Source organism: Pseudopodoces humilis, chromosome 14 (assembly GCF_049639895.1).
Source record: "Pseudopodoces humilis isolate 2021_Gansu_Grassland_sample_001 chromosome 14, ASM4963989v1, whole genome shotgun sequence".
NCBI classification, from domain to species: Eukaryota; Metazoa; Chordata; class Aves; order Passeriformes; family Paridae; genus Pseudopodoces; species Pseudopodoces humilis.
In genome coordinates, this window is record NC_142213.1 from 17,011,815 (window position 1) to 17,035,047 (window position 23,233).

The following is a 23,233-nucleotide window of genomic DNA, read 5'->3' on the forward strand; positions in this document are numbered from 1 at the left end:
TCAGCAATTCTTTCATTTATGTAAGTCCATCCCATTTCACAGTTTTTTCTTTCAGAAGACGAAGCACAGGGTTGATCCTTCTTCTAGAAAAAGATCCTTTTGTGAGGCAAGGTTTTGCAGCCCTGCCTCTGAATCTCTACACATTAGTAGTATTTATTACCCATCACTGGAATGGATTAAGAACATGTGAATATTTTAAGGCTTGACACAATATTTAAAGATGATATTCAGTCTGTGGTTACGTGGCCAACAATTACTGTATGTACAATGGATGGTCACTGCACAGTAGGAGCCAGTAGGAATTGGCAATGCCATTTCTGCTCAGCATTGCTAAGAAGACCAAGATATTGCTTTGAACATTTCTGTGGCGGGATCTTTGTTGGCAATGCAGAAACAAACCTTTAGTTTTACACATACTGGGCAGGAGCTACTGTTCAACAGCAAATCCCTGCAAGTCTGTTTCCTAAGAGAGCACCAATTTCTTTTTTTGTTCTTTTCAATTCACTGAAGATAATCAAAGATCCAAATCTCCATCTTCAGAGTGGTCAAGTGAATATCAAATATCCAAAGACTTCTAGACACTCCACATACTTTACTTCACACTCCACAAGACTTAACCTCCTAACATATACTTTTTTTTTTTGGTTCAACATTACAATGTAGTTGATTTTATAGATGACTGGCGCTAAACTTGCCTCTAAAACAAAAAGCCACATTAGTTTTAACTAACAGCAGTGGCCCTAGAATATTACATGATCATTAAGTCAACAGGGAAAAAGTTTGTAATCCACTGTCAAGTTTCTTTGTCACTTTCTCCGACTGAGTAAAGTTCTCCGAGTCTTTTAAAGCGAGGACCCCATTCACTGAGGTAGTCAAAATTCTGGTCTGAGTCTGATGTGGAGGACTCCAAGGAACTAAGGGAACCAGCCGCTGACCCCTTTCCCTCATAGCCATAAATCTGGATAGAGTCATATGGCGGAGCTGTGGGATCATTATCAGCTTCGTGAAGCCTTACATTAATAAATTCATCAACATCAACACCGTTAGGAACAGGTGCAAGACCCTGCCTGGGCATAAACTGAAGATCGGGCTTAATATCCTTGCGAGGCAAAAATCCATTAATTCCATCCGGATTTTGCAAAGTTGCAATGTCAAACGCTTCTGTATCTTCCTCTCCACCTCCTTCGTCGTCATAGCGGATGATATTTTCCCTCACATCTTCATCGTCTTTGATGATTAGAGGCTCATTCTTGTGTCTTCTCAGTGTCACAAACAGCACCACAATGACTGCAAAGAGAGCACCACAAGCTGATTAGGCACAACACTTCCAATCCAAACACCACAGGGTGAGTGCAGCTGGGGGAGGTGAGAGGCTGCTTTTGGTGGAATTGGGAGTAGTGAGGGTGAAAAGCTGAAAGACCTACGACTTCAACCCCTTTCACATGAAGGAAATTTGATCAGAAGCTCTGATTAGTCATATAATCTTTGATTATCAGCTTTTATTTACATCTGAAGCTCAATTTTATAGAAGCAATAAGATTTCTCATACTTCTAATTCTGAGCCTCAACTTTTCCCTTCGGAAGTGAAGTTGGGCTATCATTACTCACATAGTGCATAATGATCTACATTAGGGATGGTGTTTTCAAAAATAAAAGAGTGCTTTTCTGAAAACATAGCCCTCAGGGGAGAATGGAATCAGTGTTTTCTCTACCTGTTGCAAGACCCCTATTATGTAACTAAAAAGAGAGTGAGAAAATAAGTGAGAAAGAAAGAGCTTAGCTCAATTTCAGAATTGTGGACAGATGCATAAAAAACTCTAAATGGGTTCTGCAGCTTAATGCTGAAGCCTCAGTTACTGATGTAAATCTCAGTCACAAAGTGAAGCTGCAAAGTGCAGAAATTGGAATCTCCTTTCACTGTTCTCTCCCTCACTTGCTTGATGTTGTATACAAACATTGCATGTTTTATTAAAACATACCGTAGTGCTTACCTTGTAAACCTTTACTGTCTTTTGTGCCATTACAATCCAGAATAAACTCGTAATAGAAATACACAAATACAAATATATATCATGGAAAGAGATAAAGCTGGAAGAAAACATCCAAAGGAGGGAGCTGGGGCTGGGGAAGGGCCTGCAGGGGCCACCTGAGGAGCAGCTGAGGGCACTGGGCTGGTCCAGCTGCAGCAGAGGAGCTGAGGGCAGAGATCCCCAGGGCTGCAGGGGCAGCTCCCACCTCTGCTCTGGGCCAGGGACAGCACCCAGGGAGAGGCTGGAGCTGGGCCAGGGCAGGCTCAGGCTGGAGATCAGGAAAGGTTCAGCTTCCCCCAGAGGTGCTGGCACTGCCCAGGCTCCCCAGGGATGGGCAGGAGGCTGCCAGAGCTCCAGGAGCCTTTGGGCAGCGCTCCAGGGATGCCCAGGGGGATTGCTGGGGGGTCTGCAGGGACAGGGGCTGCATCCATGATCCCTGTGGGTCCCTTCCCACTCAGGACATTCTATGATCCCATGATTCATGCAAGTCTTAGAACATACAACAGACCCATTTTCATGGGGTAGTCCACTATTCACCTTGCTGCTCAGCACCCTGATCTGAATTTTCCCATGCCACACCTGTTTCTCCTGTAACTCGTGTGTGTGACTGCTTCAGAACTGGACTTTGCTCTCTCTGCTTGTGTCCAGCTCTCAGCAGCTGAGGGATTCAGCGCTGCGGCAGGTGGCGTGGGAGCGGAGTGTCCCTCCTCCCGTGGGAAGCCCACCCCTCGCAGGCGGTGGGAAGGGGGTCTCTGAGCACCCACCGAGCAGCAGGATGATGCAGGCCAGGATGGCGATGAGGGCGCCCATGCTGAGCCCGATGGGCAGCACGTAGGCCTCCACGTTGCAGGACTGGACGATGCCGTCGCTGCTGCAGCCGCAGACGCGGATGGTCAGCGTGCCCGTGCTGCTCATGGGTGGCGAGCCGCTGTCGCTGATGACGATGGGCAGCAGGTACACCTCCTGCTTCTGCCGGCTGAAGCCGCTGTGCTTGGCCAGGATGCTCAGGGTGTTATCTGCAAAGGCAAAATCGGCAGCGGCTCAGCGCACAGCCCTTCCCTGTGCAGGAAACCTCGAGGGATCACCCTGAAACTAGAGCCTTCTGATTGTTTGCAATATTTTCTTTTTTCTTTTTTCTTTTTATAGGAGAAAGGGTGAGAATGTCCCCCTAGAAATCGAAGCCTTCTGATAATGTTTTCATAGTTCTAGTTACTTTCCCATGAAAGTTCTATAAACATAAGTTGTTTATCACATTCCTTCTAAGAAATGTCTTTTGATGGATGTTTCTCATGACCAGTGTGTTTGGGAAGGTGGTAACTTAATTATCCAATCCCTGCTCATTGTTGAGAATCTATAAATACTGGAGTCAGAGAATAAAGGCACTGTTTTTCTGTCCTGACACTGAGAGGTGTTTGTGTGAATCATTTTGTGTTCTCCAGTGACAGCGAGGTTCCACGAGCTCCTTGTGCCAGCTCGTGGCACAGAAATGCCTCCCCTTTCTCCCCTTTCTCCCAGCTGGACTTTCTGTCCAGCTGCATGAAGAAGTGCAATATACCCATTTTCTTGTGCCACATGGTCAGAATTGATGATGGCATTCCCTTATTTCTCCTCTGCGTTCAGCACTACAGATATCCTCCCATCATGATTCACCACATTTTTTTCCAGTCACACAGTCATAAAAATCCAGCCAGTAAAGCAAGAGGGAAATGAGATATTAAAGTAACCCAAACTTAAAGCATATTCACCAATTAACACAAATCTTCCTTTCCTTACAACCATGAACTGCACATTTTCCACTGCTATAAACAATTCTTCTTTTTTATACAAAGACAAAAGAAAAGCTAAATGCATTACAAGTTGTGTGCCTAATTTTGAGTGATCTAAACATTTATTTGGCCTCAATGAAGAAAAGAGATCAAACCAGGCTGTATCTCCCATGGAGGCAGACAGGAAATGAGTCTAAAACATTCTTACCTCTGCACACATATGAAGAAAGTTAATTTTAGAAATATAAAGAGGCATCTGACTGCATGGCATCCTACACAGCCATAGAGTTACACAGTGAAATCTCTCAGAGTCACTCAGTTCTCAGTTCACCATCAAATGAATACAGGTTGATTTTTCTTAGGGTAAGCATACAGATTTTAATTTGTATAGTTATACAAATTACAGGTTCTAGACAATTACAAACACACACAGATATCAATAATCTTGTATGTGTCATAGTGCTCAGGTATAAACCATGATTAGTGGCATGTCAAATATGCAGAAAATTCTGATTTCTTTATATACTTAAATATTCTCTGACTTTGGACTGCTTTATTCTGTGGAATAAAATAATAATTCAATAGTAGGAATTATATTAACACTGAATGTTGACTTGCATTAGTTTGCTGTTTGTGTTTTGTTTCATAAAAAGATTCAGAGGCACACAGAAGAGGAATGTATGAGTGTGTGTGAGTGTTGCTGTGGGATCCATGACAATTTAAAAATAAAGCTGCACATCTTGTTTGGAAGAAGGAGTTGAGGTTCATTTTCCTGATGCATCATGAACAAGAGGAAGCCTCCTGATATTTTATGTTCTAAAATGGACACGTGCAATGCTAAATGTCATTCCATGGAAAGAAAGAAAACAACAGGGAGTGCTCATATGACAATAGGCTTCTTCTGAAGATCAGGTCCCTTCCCACCCATTCTGTAATTCTATAATTTTCTATCCCTTCCACAGCAGAATCACTTACCAATCACATTTACTTGGCCTAGAGAGGTTCTTGTTATAATTTATATTGCAGATGATGTAACCATTTCAGCATTTTTCATACATTTAGATTACGCAACACGTGAAGGTCAATCTAAAAATTAACTCCTTCATAAAGCAGAATAAATATGGTCACTTTGCAGAACAAAAAGTAATCCTAATGATTTTTTTTTTTACCCACAGGAATCCTGAGGTTTTATCTATTCCAGTTGGAAACAGTCACATCAAAACTGATGGCACCCTGGAGCTAAATAAATAGTCTAGCTCTTCCTTGTGCCCTTTTTAAAATGAAAGGAAGCATATGTGTTTACTGAAGACAAATTTCAGGTATAAGCTCTTAAGAATTCTGACAACTCAAATAGGACCAAAGTCCCTGATGACACCCAGTGTCACATGTGCCAGTGTGCTGCAGAGGAAAAGTCAGGGGTGTCTGAAGTCAATAATTAACACACATTTGGAAGTGAACAAACCCTGCACTCCTCCTTGGTTGGGTGTGCCAGAGGTGTTAACACGTGTGCAGGTTAAACCACTTCCAGTGCCATCCTTGTTCTCTGCAGGGAAAAAAGGGAAAAGTTACGTTGGAAAAATAATCCTTCATCTCAGTTTCCCTGAATATGGGTGTGTAGAGCTTTACCAAAGTAAGAGTGACTACATGATGTGTTAAAGTTCCTTTTTTGATCTGATAGCCTTCTTTTCCCCTTTGCCACCTCTCCCTATTTTCAAATACTGGAAAATAAATTCATCTGTCCATTGTCATTCTCCTGCAAAATTAAAAATATCCCAGCATAAGCTGCATCCTTAATCCTTTTGCTTTAACCTTTCAAAAGAGAAAAGAACTAAGTGGTGCTCAATTTCCAGCTCTTTCTTTGAGACAAATCCCACTCAGAGGTGTCACATCTGTAGTCATTTATTCCGAACTCCAGAGACTTTTACAGTTCTATTACACAGAGCTCTAAATCCGTACTGCTACAGCCTGTTCCTCCCTGTGAACCTGCTGCAGTCCTTCTCTGCCCAAGCTGGAGCACAGGATTGATGTGCTGAGCCCAACAGCCCTGCACTTTACAGATATGCAAAACAGCAAAGGCACCTGCTTTAGGAAGGAACAAAAAAAGAGAAGCTGCACTTGCTAGAAACAGCTTCAGATCCTTTCCATCCTCCTGAGACACTCCCTGCCATCCTGTCTGCTGCAGAAAATTCTAATAAGCCAAAACCAGAGTGTAACTGAGGGAAAAAAGGAAGGATGTACTCTACAGAGACAAACAGAAAGGGGCAGAAAAAGTGAGAGGGAGGAGAGATGGAGAAAATAAAGTGTCCAGCAGTGAAGCTTTGCTGAGTGTAAGAAACCGCCTGGTACCAGTACTGGTTATCAATTCAAGTTCAGAAGAAATGAGAGAAAGCAAAAGAGGTGCAAGATATTTGGAATGATAACTATTAGTTAAGTGCAAATTAAAATGCAATGGCTGGACAGTCAGAACCATTCAGAAGAGAATAACTTTCTTTTCTTACAGATTACTTGTTTGGTTGGATTTTTTGATGTTAGTTGTGGTTTTGTTTGTTTGTTTGTTTGCTTGTTTTTTTGTTAGAAACCATATTTGACTAAAAGTGAACATGTTATGCCTGGAAAGAAAAGAAATCGACAAGCAGATAATACAAAAAGCAAAATGAAATGACCAAATTGTTTTGCCAATGAGTAGCAAGTCCTCCATTTGACTTAGGAATTTTTTTTTGCAATAAATTCTTTCCCCTTCATTGCTATGTCTTAAAATAAATATACCTTGGTGTTGCTGAAGATGTGGCTTTTGAGTGAAGAACAATGACTCCCTAGCTGATATTTCAGTTGGTTCCTAGAACTTGAAGATGAATCCTAGCAGCTGATCAGCAATAAACTCAATTTATCTGATTTGCTTTCTCCTTTCTGTGGACATTCCCCTCTCCTGGAGCTGACAAAACAACAGGAATCTCCTCCAGGAACAGTCTCCAGCACTGCTGCATGAATTAACTTGGCAGCAGATGCTCAGCAGGAGAGGGGACAATCTCCTTCCCCTCATCTTCCCAATTAACCCACTGATCCTTCATTATAGCACTGCTCAGGTTGTTTATTTATTCATGGTACTTTTAGCAAAACAGGGCAAAGCACGTGCAGAAAGCACCCAAAGCTCTCTGTTCACAGAGCTCTGAGCTGTCTGCCACAGGCAAAGAGACACTGAGTGTGCTCCTCCAGCCAGTGAGGTACATCCAGAGGGGTTGGACATTCTCTGTCACAAGGAATCTCCTGGAATTCTGTGCCCTTCTCTGTGGGTAAGGGGCTGGAGAAGGTCATCAGCCTATGAATGCCCTCTCCCTGGTGATGTATGAGCCACCCAGGAAGGAGCAGGAGCTGCAGCCTGTCCTGCAGGCTTCAGGAATGGTGTAAGATCTGAATAATCATCATAGCATCGGTGTCAGGTCAGAGGGACACGGCTCTGGGCATGCACAACCACAGCTCCGAGCTGGAGCTCACTTCTGCCCATTCTACACATTAAAAAACCTGGTGGCTCAGCTCCCTGGCTGACTGTCAGTCTCTAAAATTTACAAGCAGCCTCTTGAAATAACCATGACTGTTTGGGGAATATCTCCCTCACAGCTGGAACAAAGAATGACAATGCAGAAGGTCTTTGAAAGATGTGCAGTGTGGTTTCTAGACAAAGGTAGTTTGCATAACCACAACAATTACCACAGGGCCAAGCGCTTTCTGCAGATTCCACAACTGTTCTCAAATCTCTCAGATCTCTTTTGAGGTTCTTGGATGAAAGATTCTGAGAAAATGTAAACGCAATAATTTTAATACAGAGCTACTTTTGGGTTTTCTGGACACGAGTGACTTTAATGGCATTGACAGCAATCAGGATGTGAAATTAGCAGGAAGGAGTCAACTCCTTCACCTCCCACTTTGTGCAAGAATGAAACTTGCAATTTTAAGCCAGACAATAAAATAACAAAACAAAAGCAACAATCAGAAGCAGTGAGTTTGCATCATTTTCTCTGCACACATTATTGCAATTCTTTAATTCCCTTGCAGTCTCCCATATGTTGAGATCAGTGGATTTCCCTGCTGTGCCACCTTACACCTACAGAACTCTGCCTTTCTTTTTTTATCCCCTTTTTAATGTCCTCAGAAATATCAAATAATTAATGGTATTAAGGACTTTGTGGTAGAAGTTGTTATCTATGCTGGATATATTACTTATGTGAAGAATGAATTTTAATGGGAAGCTCTACAGCTGGAAACAGCAGAATGGCAGAAATATATGTTTCTTCCTGTTTGTTGGAGCTATCTCTCTGTACATTTTTAAATCTCAGATCCTCTGTAAAATAGAGCTCTTTGACACAAGTAGAAGAGCAGCAGGAATATCCTCACTGTGACACTCTCTGCTTTTTTTGATAAGGAAAAGACACGGACAGCCCATTCATCTCCAATCTCTGTTCAAAAGCATCATCTATTCTTAAATAGAAACTCCAAACTTGAAATAACCAAGCAACTGAATTATTATCATCAAGGTTTCAGTGGAAACTAGCAAAATACAGGCAGAAACCAGAGCACATGACATTTGAAGGCATGTGAGATCTAGAACTCTCAGCAGCCAGCTGCAGAGGCAATAGAAGAGAACATTCAAGAGAATGTTGATGCCATTTCAGCTTTGTATAATCATTAATAACCACAATTAATATGCATATGCCTCTTGTAATTGTTAATATTCACTGGTGGAGACCTTACAATGTCAAACACAGATTTTTAAAAGATCATTTCTGACCCTGGTATTTTTGTTTTTCTTCAGAATTTAAACCTAATGGCAGAGAAATGTGGATGATAGGAAGACTCCAATCCCCTTTTTAGAGTCTGTGAAAAAAACTGTCCAGAGACACAGAGGTATCTCAAAAAGCCACTGTATAAGTCACCTTTATTCTTTTTGAATGTTTTTTCAGTCATGCTTTCTTTCTAGGAGAAGATTTACAAATAACACCTCTTTAGATTGGTGGGATTGCACTGCAGAAAGAAACCCAGCGAAAGCAGCCCCAAGTCACTGCCCACAGTCCCACACGTGCCAACTCTCTTGTTTCAGCATTTCTTCTTTCTGTTTGCAATTACAAAATCCCTGAGAAAGAACAATCCTGATCTTTCTGATCCACCACAAGAACCAGAAGTGACAACTCCAAGCACACCCTCATCCATGTTCACCTTGTAAAAAAACACTGCTCACAAACCGGCCCTGAGCTGAAAACCTGATTTATTTCTTTAGTACAAGTTGGAAGCATCAGTTCCTTGTTTCCAAAAGAATGAAATTAAAATGCTTTATGAGAAACACCCATGTAAGACAGGGTTTTTTCATTTTTCTGCCTCAGGCTGAAACATATTTTAAAGGAATATTTGATTAAAAAGGTACAATTATAAGTTTGTATGTTATAAATTTGGCAATAGTTAATAGCAGAAAAATAACCTATTTGTTCATTAGAACTGCTATAACAATTTTGTTTTGTGATTAAACTTAGTGTTTTCAATATGGCTCTATTTATAAAAAATACATTTTTATGATAACATATATATATATTAATATATCTGTATATACAACTGTGTCATGTGTATTTTACACCTGTACCAGGCCCTCCTTGATGACTGCCTCAAACAAAATGCTCTTGAACAGCAGTTTACAAGAAAAAGGACCTTTTGTCCAGTCTAATATATAAATCTAATAAATGCTTAATAAGGCATAAATGTTCTAGTCAAACAGAAGGCTTACAAAATCACCTGAAAATAAAGAGAGGTTGTTTTTACAGTATATTTTTCCTGATTTATGATGGCCAAACCATATGGGCACTGAAGCATCCACAGGTATTCCAAACTGACCTGCTTTTCATAAATATCAAAAATTTGTGATGTCTTCAAAAAAGCAGATTGATGGTTGCTATCAAATTTGATAGCAGACATCAGCTGCAGAAGAAAAAAATTTTTGTCATAAAAATTCAGCTGCTTGATCAAATTTTCTTTCCTGCCCCACAGCAGGTTGTATTCCACACTAGCGTATTTAATGGCAATTCACAAAGCATTCCTATGACAAATTAACAAACACTTGAATGATTTTGTTTTTTTAATAGACCTGGAATTTCTGCAATCCCTTAAAACACCAATAAGAACACAGGGAAAGACAAAGTTTTTCATGTGAGAAAATGTATTGGTAGAAGAATAATTGGAAAATGTCACATATTTTGTATCTTTGATTATTTTCTCCTCTGTACCAGTTGGCTTAAATAATAACAGTTTATGCCAGAACTGAGGAGCTGAATCAACTAATGAATAAAAAAACCTAAACACGTTTCCATGTAGTCCTTTGCAGAAATAAAAAGTACTGCTGGGAATTTTGAATCATGAGCAAAGTAATATTTAATCATGTATACATCATTCTCATATGTTAAAATTCCTTGGAAAGGGGAATAATTATGTTAGCACTACTGTGTAATACAGAACTTGTAGTAAATAAATTCTTGACAGAAGGAAAAAAAAAAAAAAAAGCCAGACAAATTAACAGCAAAGTGATGATGAATAAGCATTTCCTCCTCCCTTTTTCCTTTGAAAATGTGAACTTTAGATAATAGTATGTATAATTTCTAGTTCTATTCCTTTGGAAAAGTCTGAACTTTAGATAATTGTCTCTTAAGTATTCTAAAACTTTCCTTTGACCTTTAGTCCAGCAGAGCTATAATCAAACATAACTATATGGTCCCTTGCAGTCTAGCAGTATCTCTTGTATTTTGTACCTTGGATTTTTTAACTCACTGAAGAAAGGACAGAAAATCCCTGCCAAAGAAATTATGATGTAAAAGCATGAATTGAGTGAAATAATACCAGTTTTATTGGTAATGGGGTAGAGAATAATTAGGACATGATACCTCTCTCTTTTAAATTTAGACACATACAACAAGTCAAAGGAGGAAATTTTGGGTTCTGGTCTGTTTAAGCTCCACCTTATCTGAGCTGCACCAACACACCTGAGTGAATCTCACTGACTCTGCTTTGTCCACTCATCTCTTCCAAGGCCCTGGTGCCACTTAGGCTTGGCACTCAATTATCATCTCAATTATTATTATTAATAGGAAGGAAATCTGGGCCAGAGAGGGTGTGAGATGTGCTAAAACAGCACTGGCTTTTGCCTGTCCTTTTTCTCTCCTGTATTCCAGCAGCCAGTCACAAGGCTGCTTACTAATAATGCCACTGCTTTGACATGCTTTACTTTATTTGGATCACATCACTACATGGCACGTGCATTGAATGGTACATCTGTAAAGTGTAAGAATTAATGCAGGTTGCCAAGCTCTGGTTTAGAAAGAGAGATGAAATGGCTGTCAAATGTGCTCAGCATTAAAAATACATTATTAACACAGCAATTTGCATAGACTGATGGATCATTTTTGAAATCTACATATTCAAGTTAATTCTATTCTCTTGTTATTTTAACCAAAAAGTTTCAGAAAGTGAGACAGTGTTTTACAGTGCTTTGATAAAATAATGCCTATATTTTGCATTTGAACCAAGAACTTTCCATTACTGTATTACCAGATTCCAACAAAAGTGCTGCAAGGATAAATAAAAATGCCAAGCTATCCCAAGGCTGTGCCATCTGCTTTTCCTTAGAGGGATAATGGATTCTTGATCTTTCTATTAATACCTACCTAACAAATGCAGTGTGGGAAGAGATGCTGGTGGCAGACAGGGATCTGAGCCCCTCAGGCCACAGTGACAGCTTTAAACATTGCACTGACTGCGTGTTCTCTTCTGTGCAGAGCTAAATCTCCATCAGGTTCAGGGAAATTCAGAGTGCTTTTGGCAGGTGATGGAAAAGTTCCAAGAGTTCCCACCCATATTCTTCAGCTTCCCCGCTTCACACACATCCTCCAGTTCTTACATCAGTGACTTCTAGGTCTGGAAAAGTTCACAGACCTCGTGACTACGAAGACAATCACAGACGTTTGAAGTGAATCTTTCTTTCTACAATGTGAACTGTGAATATCACAGTAAAAACCATAAAACTTAAGTAGGAACCTTTTAGGTCTTAGATGTGATGTGTTCTTGCCATTGAAGTAATTTAACATCCACTTCTCCATGCCATGATAATCACCTTTCCCATTCCAATTCTGTGCTGAATGTTCACAGGGGCTTGGTAAGGATTTAAAACAATTTACCAGTAAATTATACACCAGCCCTTAAAAACTAAATCTCTAATCAGATCTCTCAACCACACTGAAGTTTTGTTGCAACAGTGAAAGCCAAATTCCAGCCCTACCAATGTATTTCTATTATGCCACTTACTTTTTACTTAATGTCCACTTTGAAATACAGCAGCAGAAAGCAACCAGCAGACTATAAAAACAGCAACCAGCATTTATTGGAATGCTGCCTATTTGTACTGGTGTAATAAAGGTCTTGTCAGCACTTCCATTACAAAACGCCAATTTTCAGAGGTTTATAACTCTGACATAACAACTTCCTATGAAAAGAAATTTAGAATGTGGACTCTCTGCCAAAGAGCATTGAAAGTTAAATACAGCTTACGTTGGCCGGGGCATTTTAAGTCAGAAAATAAATTAAAAACAATTCTGACTTAACATTTTCTTGAGCTGGTGCCACTGAAGAAAAAAAATGTGGCTTTGATTGTAAAAAGTGCCAGATTCTGTAGTTCTTATACACACAGAACTCCCTTGAAGTTCCCTGAGAATAATTTCTGTGAGAGCCCTGAAAGGAGTGCCATTATACATTTTTGTAAATGTCATCAAGAGTTATATTAGCTTTCTGTAATTTGAAAGACTGAAATGTTATGGTCTAACATTGCCCCTGGGCACACAGGCAGCATGATAATGACTTTGGGAAGACATTCTGATATGCAGATTACATATAACAATAACAATTTGTTATCATCAGACCATTAATGGCAGTAATTTAGACCTCTGTCTCACACCCAAAGGATTCACAGGATGCCTTATTACAGGCACACCTCTCACCAAGGATGTGATTCCCATGGGGAAAACTCATGGCCTTTTGAAATACAGGGAAGAGCAAAAGGCATCCAGAGAAGGAATTCCAGTGTGTGAAAAATAAAATAATTACCCATCTATAGAGTGGAATAGTTTGAAAAAGTTTTCAAACGAAACATCACAGATATTCCTTGGAATGTTTCCAGACGACATGCAAACATTACACAGAAAAAACCTGGAAGAGCCACAAATTCCAGACTGGGATACACAGCTGGATTATGGAGAATCAAAGCAGGAACACACACACATCTGAATTTAGATTCCAAGCCCAGGACAGAGTGCAAGACCCTGCCTTAGCTCTGTACATGGTGGGAAACAGCACAGAACTTGGAAAGGAGGAGCCAGAGAAAGATGTCAGCACATGAATTCACCACAGACATGTTACAAAGTCAATGCTAACATGGGTGAATTTATGAAAACTACAGCAGCAGTTGAGAAGTTGTTTAGAGTTCTCATGGAATCACAGGATGAGTGAGGTTGGAAGAGACCTCCAGATGTCACCTGGTCCAACCCCTGCTCACCACAGCTACCCAGAGCCCACCTTGTCCAGGTGGCTTCTGAATATCTCCAAGGACAGGAGTTCTAAAAATAGACCTTTGTATTCACAATTGAAATATAAATGGGACAAAACAAGAGACATCTTATTCAGTGTTTCTTTTCATCCCATGAAGAGAAGTTATGAGATATAAATACATAAAGAATCTGTAAGCTGAGAGAACACCTTGCAAATGGTTCTTTGTTGTCTTCTAATTTGTGATGAAGAATCTGATAAAGTACAAGTGAAGCATTTAGGCAGAAGCTGCAATAAAAATACAAAGCATGATCACATAAAAATATTAGAAGAGATGGGGATTCTGCTGTCAGAAGAAAATACATCTCCATATGCCAAAAAGACCTCTGTGATAATGAAGAAAAAACATATAAAGTCAAAAAAGGTGAGCAGAAAAAACCCAGTAGATCCTTTGAAAAAGTTATGTTTCCTTACTGGAAAAAAAAAAAAAAATTTAAGAAAAATCATTTTAGTTTTGAAAAAGCTATGGTCTATATATGAATTTTTGAAGCAAATGGTTCTGCTAGATAGACTGTATTAGAACTCTATAAAGTTTTTAGCAACTACATCTTTTGATCTTGCCTGTTAGCACAAAAAAGGCACAAGACAAGAAAAAGTTGATTTGTTCTTTTTTTCTCATTTAAAAATAGAAAATATTAGTACAAAGAAGCTGTAACAAAGTGGATTAGATAAAGATGATACAGAAGGAGATGGCAGGTGTAGAACTGAGTCTAAACTACCTCCCTCTGTATTCAGTACTGCAGGTCATATCAAAGATGCCACAATACCTCAGCTGCCATCAGACTGGGCTCCACCATCTCCTCCCCTGACAAGCAAATTCCTCATGTTTGCTGTCTGGGACTTTCAGAAGAATCCAAAATATCTCTCCCTTAGAGCACTCCTGAAACTCAGCCTTTTCCAGCCCCCAGGGAACTGCTCACAGCTCTGCAGTGTTTGCACAGCACAATGGCAGTGCACTGATTCAGTGTTTTATCCAAATTCATACAGGAAACACATAGCCAAGCTAAACAGAAGTGTTCCAAACTCCACAACAATTCCTCAAGCAAAAATCCATCACTTCTGCAGACTGCTCTGAGATCACAAAGTCTTAATCTTCGCTGGGGAACACTGCATAGTTTACAGGAGGGTCCCATATAATGGATGAAAATGTTATAGAAAGTGACAGGACCCAGCTAAGCAAGGTTAAGGAGCAGCAAGTTGGAAAAAGGCTACATTAATTCATTTTATTTTTTTTATTATTTCAAATAACCTATATTTCAGCTTCAGTTTTAGGTTAGACTGAATGAGAATTTGCACAGCACAAAGCCAGAAAGTTTTACCTGTGTTTACCAAAGTGATGTGAAATTGTTATGTCATTAAAGGGAAGAAAAAATTCAGTGTTCACGTTCCAGACAGCCCAATATCCTTCGAACAGAGAACTTCCATCAGCATTCAGAGATTACTGTTGGTGCTCTTTTTAAGGTTTATGACTTCAACAGCAAACTCCTCAAAACTCCACCAAGAGGACTTCATTCCTGGCTTAGCTCTTGGAGTCAGATGCGTAAAAAATCCCAAACCTCCCAAGCTCCTGTTACTGTTTATCACATACACAGCCCTCAGCCTACAGGCAGAGTGAAGTTTGCCAGGCTGAGCCCAGGGCTAGGCAGGCCAGGCTGGGGGCTCAGCCTTTGCTCTCTGCAAACAGCTCCCACTGCTCCCTGATTCCTGCAATCGGCTCTGCACCCATCAGTTACCTTTGGAGGACCCCACGAGCTCTTCCTCTTCAATGCCATCAAGCAGACATCTGGTCCTTTTCTTCAAGTTCTATTTATCTCTCCCTAACAAGCTGCCTTATTATCTCACTTCAAACAGGGGCCCATCTTCACTCCCTCTCTAATCAGTGCTGATTACCAAGTGTGCACATCCTATCATTTTAGGATATGCAAACTCTCTCCCCAGACTAGACAGGTCAACTGATGCATCTCATTTCATTGCTGCCTTTGGCTCTGTGGGTAAGATCAGTCAAATCATGTATTCTACCTCTTCCCTGCCCTCTGAATGGATTGCCTTCTAGGCAGATTTATTATATAAATATTACATGCTAATAATTCCATAAATATGTCGCTAATTACTGGCTGCTTGCCAAATAAAGTACGTCCTAATTAGACAGAATTAAATGAAGACCAACAAAGTGACATATTTTACAACAAGATCACCCATAAAAATGGCAAAATCAGGAGTTGATAGAAAAATAACCTAAGTGGTACAAAACCCCCAACCAACTAAAAAAAAAAGTTTTGTCTCCCTTGTTCTCTAAAGGTTGATGTCAGAAGCTGTAGTAAAACATCATTAAAAAATTTCATGTTTCCTTCAGTGTGTCACTGCTCTATTTGCTGTGACAGAGAAATACAACCCGTTCTTAAACAGTCACCTCTTCAAAATGAGTAAGAAGGAAATAAAAGGGTATGTAAAATATAAAAGATAAACTTATTTCAGCACACCAGACAGGTTGAGGAAAATGCAGAGACACAGAATTCACATAATAATGTCATGGTCACCCTGTAGGAACAATGACTGTGATTCCAGCAGTAACTCCTTCCTTGTTGAATTGGTTCAAAACAAGATGCAAACTGGAACATGATCTGAGCCTTTTAAGCTCACATTATAATGTCAGTTGTGTAATAGTTAATCAGATAAGCCTTAAAGTTAAGTGTGAAAAATCAATACCTTCTATTTTTAATAGAAGATCCACGTGCAAATAGTCTGATTTAATGACAAAAGGAGATTTTTCCCTAATCAAAGGAAAAATTAAAAGTTAATATGTGAGGATTCCTGCTTAAATTGTTTTCACTTTTAGCCTGTTTATTCTTCCTCTAGTAGAACAGTGTTGGTGGTCTTTTAATCTTTACTGCAACTGAAAGTTTAAAATGAGACCCCTATCTAGTTTCTCATTAATTGACAAAAGTGCAATTAAAGCAACTAATAAATTCATCCTCAACAGTCTGTGTTGAGGATATGACAAAATAAAGAGATATTCCCTAATGAGAGCAATCAATACATTTATAAAGAGAGGGAGGGAGAGAGGGAGGGAGTGAGGGAGGGATCCTTGTTTAGGGATAAAATCCAAATATTTGAAACAAAACAAAAGCTAACCATGAGGAGAACACAGGAGAACTTAGATACAATATGACTCTGCTGGGTAATATACTGAGGTGGTGATAGGGCAGAGGTTCTACCAGAACCTTTGGCCTCAGGACGTCATTCCACTTACTCAGAATTAAACCAATTTCCAGGAAATCAAACATAGTGAGTGCATTGTCCATGAAGATTTCCACTACAAAAATTGCTTTTTGCAGAAACCTGGAGGAGTCAGATCTGATACCCATCAAGCCAGAAGTGGTACTTAGAAATCTCTTAACTCTTTCAGAAGGTAGCTGATTAAAAATCTGGAAAATTATCTCCAAATATTATATATTCACTTAGCTATAAATACTACTATGAAATAAAGTCCAAGAATATCATAATCATGGGTGCTGTGAGTTTTTAAGGAGTTGTGTTTTCACTTAGGGAACCTTTAAGGCTGGTGGAGCAATGTTTCACAGAACCCCAGGCTGGGTGAGGCTGGAGGGGCCCACGGGGGCTCCTCTGGTGCCACCTCCCTGCTCCAGCAGGGCCATCCCAGAGCCCAGGGCACAGCAGTGTGTCCATGTGGCTCTGCAATATCCCCAGGGAGGAGACTGCACAGCCTCTCTGTGTTGGTAGACCTGGTACAGCAGATCTTACTGCTGTTAGAGCAGAAGTTCTGCACTCAGTAACACCACCTTTTTGCCTGCTAAGCAGCTCAGCCTTGAGACCTTGATTTAATGTCTATTTTCCATTATGTGTCTGAAATTAAGTCACACTGAAGATTCAATTTGTTCTTCTCTGCTATTTCTTTCATCCATGTTATTACTAAACCAGATTTTCAAGCCAACTTACTGACCAAATTCTTTTGTTCTCCTGTTTTGTTTTCACAACCTTTTATCCCTTACTTGTTTTCCTTTAGATTTATTATGAAATCAATGCAATAAACTGGGAAAAGAGAGCTAAGGACGTTACACTACTGAGCTTGATGAAACTCCTACAGCAGGAAAATTCACAGCTGTCGAATCCATTCCCTCATCATGAGTAAGCACTGTCATGCATATGGTGCACAACACTGACCTCAGATCTTTTTCACTCAGATTGCATCTGGTTCTCAATTAGTTTGATTTATAAAATGAAACATAATTGACGTCTTGGCAACATTCTGTTGCTAGCAGCACAAATAATAAATTAAGAGCGAGTGAAGTAAAAGTCTCTTTAGTCATGTATGCATAATGGCAGGCTGCACGTATTTGGGATTAGCCTGGGTCCCTTCACTCCCACTGGATGCTGTTTGGGTCTGGGTCATGTTTGCACTAATGCTCTGCAATAACTGTGTAATTGTGGCTGATTCAAATGACCAAAAAAAGGCAGTCTCTGAAAGGATGGGATGCTGTGGGAATTAGTCTGATTTTCCAATGTGCATATACAACTCCTCTGTAGCTGTCTGAAAGTTTGCATTTGGGAGGCTTGGAAAGAAGTTGTCACCACAGAGCTAAACTGAAACAGGATGGAAAGATTTAACAGCATTTGGAACAGAAGCTCCCAGGAAACACTTTGCCAGTGCAAAACCATCAAAAGTACAGACGTGCTGGGGAGCAGAGCAGAGCTGAAGAGGAGCTGGAGATGCCTGGAAGAGGACAATCAGCTTACCAGATGGCCCCCTCCTTGCTGGTTCATCCACCAGGTTGGCCTGTCCAGTCCAGTGAAGACTTGATGGATCACCTCTGGCTTAGGGCGGAGGAGAGAGGGAATCTGTCTGGAGTCCTGCATCCTGAATACAGGAGAGGAGTGAATAAGGATTCAGATGGACAGAACAGAGAGGAGGGTTGCAGGGTGGAGGAGCTGGCAGCTGAGTTAGCCTTTGAAGAGTTGATCCTAGTTCTCTGTTTCAGCTGTGTGCACCAAGGAATCACCTCTTTAGCCTACTGAAGTGCTGAAAAGCACATAACCATTGTAAGGAACTTCAGTCACCCAGACAGGGCTAAGCAGTGTTTGCAAAAGAACTGCACTGAGTCTTCACCTGGTTTGTGGTTCTAATCAGGAAGAAGTCTGGAAAGAGCAGTGATTTGCATGCAAGAAGAAAGCTGGGAAAGACAGCAGAAGCAGGTGTCAGTGAAGGACAAAGGACTGGAGTGGAAAAATGCTGCCTTCCCATCTACATTAATGCAATCACTTCAGAAAACAACAGCACAGCCATCCCTGCCAGAGAAGTTCTTTCAAATCTCACTCAACTGATAGTCAACATCAAGGAAAAACAGAACTTCAGGGAATAACAGAGCACAGCTGATAGTGATGATAGTGAAGAAAGAAGGGGGAAAGGAAGCAGAAAGTTATCAGCAGCAAGACACATACTGAGAATATTGGCACCAGCAATCTCAGCTAGGTGGGACTAACACTGCAGCACCATGGAGAAGTGTAGCCTTGCTAGGAATAGTAGAGAGCAGTCAGATACATTACTTCAACTGCAATGTGAAATTGTACAGTGAAAATAGAAATGCATCCACTCCCTGGCAAGAGAGATACTGGAATGTATTGGGGTCCCTCGGGAATATTATCATTAACCTGGAATTCTACCAAGTCTTCTAGAATTTGAGAATAACCTAAAGATGTATAGCACTGATTTCCTCCTCACGTCACTGAGAAAGAGCTCCTCTCTTCCAGTTCTTAGGTGCAGCCTGTTACTCTACAGGATGTCATTGCATCTTAGAATTGGCAGATATGCAAATAAGAAAACTGATCACTTTCTCACCGAGGATGTTTTCTGATCCAAAGCACTTTCAGGCAGGTGAATTGTCTAAGGAGCAAGGGTAAAGGAGCCTGAGTACAATAAACAGGGAACCACATGAATTATTTCAGGGACTTGCCACTTGTCACCCAATGCACAACCACTCACTCCAGCAGAGCTGTTTGCACTGGCTGAACATCACTTTTTGCATATTCATGGAGTGGAAGCTTGAATCAGTCCTTTCCTTTCCATGGTGTCCCTACCTGCTGCCACAGTGAGGGAGGAGTGACAGTACAGTGTCCCCTGGTCCCCTCCCAGCCCCACTGGGTTCCTGACTCGATTTCCAGCAGCAGATTCTTAACAGGCATGATTCTTAAAAGGAGCTCAGCAGTTTAGGATAAATTACAGACCATCATTAAAATGTGTTACTTCAGGCCTGTAAATCACATTTTGTTTTTAGCTGAGAAAGGCAAGTATGCATCCAAAATATAATTAAGTGTTTTCTGGAAAAAAAAAAAATAAAAATGCCTGATTATTCTTAATTCACAGAAAGACAATGTTTCACACAGATTAGTTACCTGAACTATCACATGATTAGTTTTGATAATATTTAGACCTTCCTACTCAGCAAAATAACATCTTTATGCTTTGTTTTAATTTAACTTACAATTTCTAACAGAAGCAAAAAAAAGGAACTTACTGAACAAAATCTTTCAACCATGCTACAAAAGAAATATTTCAATAATTCTGTATTAGCAATTCCATTATTAACTCTATTATTCATAAAAAAATCAATAAACTGAGGTTCTTCTGGCACGCACAGGTTATAAAAATGTTGAACTTTGCTATTTAAACAACTCCACTTTAAATGCCATGCTGAGAAAAAGATTGATAGTATGATATTTATAATACATTTTTCACACTGTGAACACTCCTGGAAAAACATGATGTGTGCCTGTGGATGGCAGATCCTGACACACAAGTGCCAGATAATAGGGTACTTTGTGTTTGTTATTTTTTAATACATTGCAATGCTTTATTTTTAACTCTGCTCCTTTCACACTGCTTGCACCTTGCTATGCAAGTATTCCTTGTGATTTCTGGTGACAAAACCACATCTATTAAAAGAGATGTTGATCAATGCTTTTTCTTAGATTATGCCCCATACTCCTTTACCTCTTATGGATGTTATTCCATACCACTAATATTGACAGATGGTAGAAAAATAATAATTTATAAGCAAGACTGAGCACATCACTTAATTTGAATTAAACCACTAACAAGGATATTATTTTGTATGTTTTGGAGTTTGAAAGTCTAATTACTGATATAAAAAAGAAATGAGGATGATAATTAAACACATTAGAAATACATAAACATGTGCTTTCCCTCAAGCAGTGCCATTGTGGAACGCCCTCTGGCATGTGGCAGCTGGGCCACAAAGTTTCCCAAAATTGGCTGAAACTGCAGCAATGTGTAAGGATGTGCTGCTCACATCCAAGGGACCGTTTGGGTGCTGTTATTCTGGATGATCACTGCACATCCACCCAGAAATGATGGGTTTAATGATGTCCTTGCTCTGGCAATTTGTACCTGGGGTCAGGGGGTTAACTTTGAAACTGGGCAAAGTGGAAGCAGGGCAATGAAACAGAGGAGTCACCTCAGAGCTCTCTGAGGGATATTGTCAGAGAGAAAAGTCAATCAAAACCACAGAAGGAGCTTCAGTTGGCAGCTGAGACAATGGCAGAGACACTTATCCAGAAATGCCAAAAGAAACTGTTTCAGGGAAAGACTTATTTTAACACATGAAAGTTACTCTGGTGGGAACAAAAGACTCACCCTCCAGGTATGTATTTGACAGATGCTGCTAAAAATACTTTCATGAAAAAAGATGGGGAAAAATCCAGGTTTTATTGTATTAAAACCACAGTGACAGAGAAGTACTTTAAAAAAAAAATAGTGATATAAGTTGTCTTATTATTTGGGATATCTAAGAGTGCTTGCATGTAATTGTTTTCCTCAGCTATTGTGAAAGTTTAGAAATATTTGGTTTTTAATGGTAGAGGTGATGAAATATAAAATAATCCATAGTATACAAAGGCATGCAAGGCAGTGATTGAAGTGATTATACCAGGCCATTTCCTTTAAAACACCTGACACAGTGCCTGCACTTTCAAGGCAGCACAAGGAGGACATAAGCAAGATTTAACCTGAAGGAAAGAACAAAAGAAATGGATATTAAAACGTGATCACTCTTGGAGCTGTTATATGTATCATAGAGGTAATAGACTAAGCATGGTTCAGAATAAATATGAACTTTGTTAGAGAGAACCAGCAGAACAGTTCATCACTTAAGCAGATATATAATGCTTCAACTAAAAAAAAATCCAAAACATTTTACTATGCACTCACTTTGGAATCAGGACCAAATTCAGAGCTCAGCTTGCCATATGGACATTGAATATTTGAGAGAGAGAGGAGGCTGATTACTGAATCAGCCTATTACAAGCCAAACCAGGCTATTGGATTTCTGCAGGTATATGAGCTCATGCCAGTGAGGTTCTTAACCCAAAGGTGAGCCCTGCCCCTGGGCCAGGTAACCCCAGGACTGCCCTGCTACATAAGCCCTATATGAAATATGGAATATCCCATTTATCCAGGAAAGATGCACCATTTCTCCTGTCAGAAGAATTATTGCATCCAAAGGCACTGTGGAATGTTCAGTTTGGGGTTTATTCCATTAGGAAACAGATTCTGGCACCAGAAAAATGGAATAGCAATGGCAACTTCTCATGGGAAAACTTTAGGTCTCTTCATGGCAAAGACGTTTTTGGTAGTTTTTGACAGTAAGAATTGCATTGGCAGCATATCAAAATGTTTGCATGTGTGAAAACACTCCTATTACAGAATTCTGTTCTCACTTGAACAATCTAAGGGGACCTGAAGAATTCAATGCTGAAAACAGGTACTGCTGTGAGGGTGTTGTTTGGGGAGCAGCAGAAGATCCATGTACTGGCACTAGATTTTAGGTAACGCTCTGTGAAGACCAGTCACCTGAAAAAAAAATTTGTCAACAAATTCTAGTTCTCTTTCCAGAGATCTCATTTCAATTTTCTGATGCCATGACAGTGCAAAATCCTCATCAGTTCTCTAAATTCCTGTCAGGTTTTTGTTATTTATTGTGAGCCTACAGTTTTTTTGGAAGGGTTCATTCCAGTCAGTCTGCAACACATTGCTAGAGTGTATCAACACTTGTCTAAACATCAGATATTCTCATCTGAAATCTGAGGTTTTTCTGGTTTGAAGTTTCTCAGACACCACACAAAACACGTATTTTCTTTTTTTTCTCTGCTTCTGCTCCTATGCAGAAAACCCAGCACAAAGGCACGTGAAAAGTGCCCAGAGATTCAGTCAGGAGTCTGTGCAGTCAGGGACTTGTTATGTCACAGAGTCACAGGTTTAGTCACAGGTCTAACACAAAAAACATGACATGATTTTCATGTAGCATTAACTTCTTACTTTTTTTCTATATAACTCTTATTTCTCTTGGGAGGGGATAAAGGTTTTTGCAGCTGGCAAACCAAGTTCTCAGTGTGCCTTGATTACAGCTTGAGAGGGCACGATTACCTCAATTCGGGTTATCACTCACTGCCCAGGAACCCAAGGCACTAAACCTACAAACCCCACCCAGGAATGGACATCTGAGCTCAGAAAAGGACAGAAGAAAAGCATCAGAAGACATGGAAAATAAAGATGGCTAAGAGATGATCTACAGACATTCAGTGAGATGCAGGATGGCATTTAAATTTACTTTTTGTCATTATTTACATCAGAAAGGCACCACAGCCTCTACAGATTTGGGTATCTCGTCTACAGAAGGGATTTTAAATATGAAAATTCAACAAACTAAGCAAATGAAGAACACCACTGCACCACCTCAAGGCACAGATTCTGCTGTGAGCACAGCACAACTTCTATATATA

At 40.1% G+C, this 23,233-nt stretch overlaps 1 protein-coding gene across 2 annotated transcripts in view; it reads right to left on the reverse strand.

Moving 5' to 3' along the window:
• Nucleotides 1-205: 205 nt before the first annotated feature.
• The window catches only part of CDH8 (cadherin 8), a 150,110-nt gene continuing 127,082 nt past the window's right edge, over nucleotides 206-23,233 (reverse strand). For both annotated transcript variants that reach the window (XM_088062164.1, XM_088062166.1), the window contains 2 exons: nucleotides 2,795-3,046; nucleotides 206-1,287 (listed from right to left, as the gene is read on the reverse strand). In XM_088062164.1, the coding sequence (XP_087918290.1) occupies nucleotides 794-1,287; nucleotides 2,795-3,046 (746 nt within the window). In that variant the 3' untranslated portion in view covers nucleotides 206-793. The remainder of the gene's footprint in view (nucleotides 1,288-2,794; nucleotides 3,047-23,233) is intronic.